The sequence below is a fragment of the Onychostoma macrolepis genome, chromosome 04 (assembly GCF_012432095.1).
Source record: "Onychostoma macrolepis isolate SWU-2019 chromosome 04, ASM1243209v1, whole genome shotgun sequence".
NCBI lineage: Eukaryota > Metazoa > Chordata > Actinopteri > Cypriniformes > Cyprinidae > Onychostoma > Onychostoma macrolepis.
In genome coordinates, this window is record NC_081158.1 from 35,063,515 (window position 1) to 35,070,438 (window position 6,924).

The following is a 6,924-nucleotide window of genomic DNA, read 5'->3' on the forward strand; positions in this document are numbered from 1 at the left end:
CTTTTGTTGAATTTTGATGTTATGTGTAACAAAATGCTTTTATCTATAGATTTGACTGTAGTAAAATTAATGCAAAAACTAACGTTTCAAAGAAAAAAAAACCCTAAACCTTTACAAAAAGTTGTCTTTGAGAATGTCTAATATATATATATATATATATATATCCAGATCCACAACTTGATGAAAAGAAGTCTTTATACCTAAAAACCACTAGAGAGTTTATAAGCCTTTTATATACAACGACCAGATGGCACTAATCTGACTTCAAAAATAGGGTTTTAAAAGGTATTGTCTCCATTTTAACATGAAATACTGCCATAATTGAAAAGTAATATCAAAATCTTAGAAAAAAATAAATAAATTGTATTTCCAATGGCAAAATATTGATCATAATTATTGCATAAATATCAATTAGTACCATGAAATGCTCTCAAAATACAAAAAATATTATGGAACAAAAATATATTACATTGATTTTACTGAAAATAAATAAAAGTTACATTTCGGGTGTTCGGTCAGGCCGCGAACACCACAAGTGACCCCCAAATGAACAATACCAGAGGGTTAAAACATCTACGGCTGCTTGACTATATTTATATGCACACTAAAGCACAGTGTACACAGCAGGAATGGTACGTGATATTTTATCCCCTGTGAGTGTGAGAACTCACCTGTCGGGTGAGGAAGGTCATGGAGGAGCGGTTGACCCAGGCGTAGTTGCCGGCGGCCGCCATGCCCTTCAGATAGTCCTGACCCTCAGAAGACATGATGCGAGCGCAGGCCAACTGACGGTCATTCACTATGATCTGATCCCGCTTCATCGCCTTCTCCATCGCAACCAATGCATCTGAACGGCAGAGTGAGACATGTCAAGCAGGGCTTCCACCGCAGGAACCAGGGGCAGCATTCACCAAACATTAAGAAGAAATTTCTTACATGCCATTTTCTTATTTTTTAACTTGAGAAGAAAGTTTTTGTATTCCCCAAAATTCTTAAGAATTCAAATTCTTGAAAAGAATCTTAAAAATCATTGTAAACAACTTCTTAAATTTAGGATAGCCCCAGACTCATTTAATGAATTTATTGGGTTATTTAAAATTAATTGTAATATTTAAGCATTACAACAACACTAGCTACATATAATATATAGGACTATTAATAGGGATGTGCACGAGTTTTCTGAAGTGACAGCGATGATTGGTAATGTAAACAATGATCGGTCGTGATTAGCCTGTGTGTGACGCTACTTTCTGCTGATTTCAAAACTCAGTAGCAACTCTACAAAAACAGAGTCAGATAGGGAGCTTTAACTGGACGCTTTTTATTTTAGCCTATAAATACGACAGTGTTCAGTGCATGTGAATGCAGGAAGCGTTTGCTGTAGCAGCGCCTACTGGAAGAGTTTACTCGGATGAGAGTGCAAAAAACACATGAAAATTAATGAAACGCAATATCAGAGCGTCACGTATTGGTTAAGATTTGTTTACAACAGAACAGCACAACCCAAATGTTCGGATTTGTGCAACGCATTTTATGGACGACAGTTTCGTGAACCTAGGAGAGTACAAGGCTGGCTGCACCAAGGCTATTTCCATTTTTTTTAAAATAAAATACAATTTAAAAAAAACAATGCACTGGGTCAGCTGGCCAATCAGAGCAGGCTGTGCTTGTCAGAAGGAGGGTCTTTGTAGAAAACGACGCGTTTGAAAGAGGCGGGGCATAAAGGAACTACAATAATGTACAGTATTTGAAAAATAATGTGTTTTTTGAACATTAAAGCATGTCAATATATTCTGTTACACCAAATACATGAATAACGATCTTTAAAAATAGTATCATATGACCCCTTTAAGAAATTTCTTAAGAAGATTTTCGTGAATCCGGCCCCAGGATATAAAAGTTCCGGTTAAAAATCTGCCCCTCAGAAAGTCCCTGTTCGCGAGGTAGTACTTCTTCAAAGGTCCGGAACTTTCGGAGGCGGGACTTGAGCGCTGATGCTGATTGGTTGAGCCCACGCAGCGTTGTATTTATTTGCATAATTAAAAAAAAAAAATAATAATAAATATATATATATATATATATAACAGTTATTGTGTCATGAAATGTAGTTTTAAAAGTATTTCAGGCGAGAATGTAGATGTTTAAAACTCAAATCTGCGGTTTATTTATAAAGACAGCCCCTATTTGAAAATGTGCGTCGCTGATTTCGGAGACGTGAGATCCATGCGATCAGCAGGCGCTCAGTGCTCATGTATCCCAATGAGAGCAGCCTCAACTCGGCTAGTCCTTCTGACACTTACCGCTGGCTCTGTAGTGGTTAAACATAAGATATAATTTGTTTTGGGTAAATCTAACAGGTAACCTTTGGTCTTTATTGTATTATTCTGTTAATATGTTAAAATGAAAATGAAAAGAGGCAATACGGTTTGATTTAATATTTCGTTTCATTGTAATGCATGTACGTTCCCTGAACTGTTTAAATGAAAACGAAAAGAGGCAGTGGTGTTTTATATCATATTTCATCTTACTGTAAATACAGGGAGGAAAATTGCAGTAGCCGAGGCAAGCTGACTGATGTTATCAAGTATGCTGCTGTTTGCAGAATTACCGATATTTGTGTACTTGGTATTGAGAAATGCGCGCAGACTTGCATCACCAGACTATTTGCCTAATCTTTACTGTACGTTAGACCGCAATGAAAATGAAAACAGACAGCAACAGGTCTGCGGGAAAATAAAAAAGTTCCTGGGACAAATTGTTCCGGGTAATTACGGTGGAAAAGCAGCTATAGTTAACTGAAACCATAAAAATATGGTTGAAATAAAATAAAATTGAACTGAAGTAAAATACTTTAAGATTAATAATGTAATTAAAATAATAATAATAAAGACTACAATTTCTTTTTACAAAAACTATATACACATTTTACTAAGAAAAATGAACATCAAAATGATAAAATTTAACTATTAACTTAAAAAAAAAAGAAGAAAAAAAAAAAAAGTTACTTGACAAAATAATCCTTTACGGAAATAAAATATTTTGGAAAAAATTGAATTAAAACTTAAAAAAACCCTTAATTAAAAATGGATTAAAACTATAAAAGGCACAAAAAACAAAATAAAAATATAAGTAACAAAAACAACAAAATGTCAAACTTTAACTATAATGAACAAACTATATAAAAAAGTAAATAAACTACTTAAAATCTTTAATTGAAATAAAAAACTAACAACTAAATTAAACTAAATAAACTAAAATATAATAAAAACTAAAACTAAATGTTGAAACTAGTTAAGACATTTAAAAAAAAACTAGTTAAAATTGTAGTCATTTTGTTTTTTTATTATAGTTAATTAAAACCATAAAATTGTTACTTGAAAATAAATAACCCTTAACTGAAATAAAATAAAAAAAATTAACAAATTTAAATGAACATTTACAAAATAAACTAAAAACAACAACTTGACAAAAAAAAAAAATTATAAAAACTATATAGACATTTTAGAAAAAGTAATTAAAATGAAAAAATGTTAGTAAAAATAAACTATAATAGTATCTGAACATTAAAGTAATTATTCACCTGTGGCCACCTGGTGGCCGAGGCCCCGACTGCCGCTGTGGATCATCACACAGATCTGCCCCTTGTGGTCGATGCCCATCTTCTTGGCAGCGTAATCGTTGTAGATCTCATCCACCACCTGAATCTCAGCGTAGTGGTTTCCTGCACCCAGCGTACCCAACTACACAACAGCAGGAGAACATGACACGAGATCGGAGAGAACCTGCTCTGCATGAGTTTATCTTGTAAGTGCGTGTACCTGTGGCAGTCCTCTCTTCTTGGCTTTGGACGAGACTTTGTTGGGATCGGCCTGCAGCATTCGGCCGTATTCCTCACAGTGCTCCTTATCCTCGGCCCAAGCGTATCCTTCCCTCAGAGACCAGTCCACACCCATCTCTAGAGCTTCCTCCAGATCTCTGCATGAACAAATGTGCATAAAATTAATATAAGAACAAAAGCCAATTCATAATATGAACAAAAATAATAACACTCAGGACACTAGCTTAATATAACAATTTTTAATATATACTATTAGGATAACCATTCAGGTTAAATTGAGTGAGTGCTTGAACTTATTCCAGTATTTATTATAGTATTATTTGTACTGCAACAATTTAGTAATGATTTGAATTAGCTTTTATTTTTAAAGTTTTAGTTTTCATTTGAATTAATTTCTGTTTTTATTACTACTATTTAGGTTTAACTTATTTTTTGTTTTAGTTCAATTTTAATTTCTATTTATTTCCAGTTAAATCATTTTTAGTGCTTTAATTTGGCAAGTATCAAATAAGTTCAATTATTAATTTTATTACATTAATTTTATTTGCTTCCATTTTTTTTTTTTTTAGATTTTTTATAATTACCGTTTAGAATTCATTTTTTATTTTAATTTTTTTATTTACAATTTGTAATTTTAGTTCAAGCGAAATTATTTTAGTTGCCAAGGCAACATTTCTAATGCGTTTAGTTTAGCATTTTCATTTAATGTTTATATTTTTTTCAGCTTTTTTCAATTAACAAAGTTTTATTAAAAGCAAATATTTACTCCTTTACAAAGTTTTATGATTTGTTGCACCGTTACTCAAATATTCACAAAACATTTTCATGTATTAAAATCTTTTAGTAATAAATATAGGCTCCATCTGTTTTTGACTTCTTGCAATAAACAATTAATCACTGTTGTCAAGTAAGTTCAGAGCAAAAACAAATTGAGATTGAAAATATAAAAAGACTGGAAAATGAAGAAGTGCTGTTGGAACGGTTGTGTTGTATTGCTTACTTCGCTCCCATGGGAATGACGCCCTTGGATCCGACTCCGACGGGAATGTGGTCAAACATGGACTGAGCCAGCTGCTCCTTCACCGGCTGCACGTCACCCTCGTCCAGGTTAGTCCTCAGCAGACGGACGCCACAGTTAATGTCAAACCCCACGCCACCTGCAGACGAGACATCGTTACAGGGATAGTTCACCCAAAAATGGAAATGTGATGTTTATCTGCTTACCCCCAGGACATCCGAGATGTAGGTGACTTTGTTTCTTCAGTAGAACACAAACAAAGATTTTTAACTCGGTCATATAATGGCAGTCAATGGGACTCACGGCTTTGAGAGAGAAAAAACATACACAGACAAAACCAAATTAAACCCTCGTAGATCGTTTCGTGTCTTTAGACCTCAATGTATCGTCACGAGCCGCGGGGTTTAATTTGGTTTTGTCTGTGTATGTTTTTTTCTCTCTCAAAGCCGTGAGTCCCATTGACTGCCATTATATGACCGAGTTAAAAATCTTCGTTTGTGTTCTACTGAAGAAACAAAGTCACCTACATCTCGGATGCGCTGGGGGTAAGCAGATAAACATCACATTTCCATTTTTGGGTGAACTATGCCTGTAACGTTAATCTGAACGCGGCTGGATTACGTACCGGGAGACACCACGGCCTCCGGGTTGTCCATGTCAAACGCAGCCATGTTTCCGATAGCAAAACCATATCCGGAGTGGACGTCTGGTAAACCGATGGACCGCTGCGGAACGAGAAAACAGGATGAAGCAACATGATGCGTTTCCTGCGACCGTAAATCCTGATCGTTTAACTCACATGTATGATTCCTGGCAGGGCAGCAACGTTTCCAATTTGCTTCATAGCAGGCAAGAAACCACCAAACCCTGTCAAAATAGTATTTTTCACTAACATTGTCTCACATTTTATATGCAATTTAAACGGTTACCATTTCAATCAACTCAATGTGATTCAGAACTGATATAACAAATACAGGCTGCACTTGTGTTAATCATATTAAATATTAATCTTAAAAAAAATAACAGCAAGTCATTTATTTTAAATATTACTGTTTAGGTTTCATTTAATTTTATTGGTTTTTTATTTTTTTATTTCCAGTTTGTAATTTTAGTTCAACCTAAACTTAACATTTCTAATTTGTTTAGTTTAGCTTTTTTATTTAATGTTTCTATTTTATTCAGCATATATATATACACATATACTTGCATTAAACACTTTGAATCTACACAGTTATAATGGCTTTTGCAAAGCAGATTCAGAGCAAATACATGTTGAATTAATGTAATCAAATACATTAATTATAATTGCATTACATGTCCTCATTATAAGTACTTGTTGTCACAGTGGACGGACCTTCAGACTGTGTGTAAGGTGTGTTTTATGACTTTCAACAGCTCACATGTATAAGCTCTTAAGTATTTCTATTATTTCTAAGCCATGAACCAAACCTAATTTTTTAAATATAATATAATATATATATATATATATATATATATAGAGGCTGCCAAAGTGTTTGTAAAGATCTTTTAATGAAAATATCTAATCAAAAGCGTGCTGTAAGTTCACCTCCACCACGACAGGCGTTTCTCAGCTCCTCAAACATGAGTTTCTCCAGAGGATCATTCACATAGAAAACACCCTCCACCTGAAGAACAAACATTATTCAGCATTTCATTCAGTTTAATTAAACATTTAATATTAACACCACGATAATCTGATGTACAGCTGAATAAAACAGTTAGTAATCAGCACAGAGACACACTAAAGTACTGTGCTACTAATTCTGTTGTTGATGTAGTGATTGAATATTTGGAGTATTTATCCATGTTTATATATTATATGCGTCACAGAATCACACCCGACAGTGAACACGGCTGATTTACCTGCATGTTCGGCACGAAGCCCTTCTTGATCCGCCAGCAGTTTTTGTGGATTTTATCCAGATACTGAAGCTCATCGTTATAAGTGCGACTCATTTTAAAATAGAAATAATAAACGCACTTTTGACAGCAAACTATACTCTATGCTTCGCCGGAAGTTCCTTCTTCTTCTCTAGCTTTATATAGA

At 34.1% G+C, this 6,924-nt stretch overlaps 1 protein-coding gene across 1 annotated transcript in view; it reads right to left on the bottom strand.

Annotated features, from left to right (window-relative positions):
- Positions 1-6,924, bottom strand: part of rtcb (RNA 2',3'-cyclic phosphate and 5'-OH ligase) — a 10,464-nt gene extending 3,540 nt beyond the window's left edge. The window contains exons 1-8 of the mRNA XM_058773274.1: positions 6,741-6,924; positions 6,424-6,502; positions 5,656-5,723; positions 5,482-5,581; positions 4,839-4,995; positions 3,819-3,975; positions 3,581-3,740; positions 672-847 (exon numbers count right to left, since the gene is read on the bottom strand). Of these exons, the coding sequence (XP_058629257.1) occupies positions 672-847; positions 3,581-3,740; positions 3,819-3,975; positions 4,839-4,995; positions 5,482-5,581; positions 5,656-5,723; positions 6,424-6,502; positions 6,741-6,833 (990 nt within the window). The 5' untranslated portion in view covers positions 6,834-6,924. The remainder of the gene's footprint in view (positions 1-671; positions 848-3,580; positions 3,741-3,818; positions 3,976-4,838; positions 4,996-5,481; positions 5,582-5,655; positions 5,724-6,423; positions 6,503-6,740) is intronic.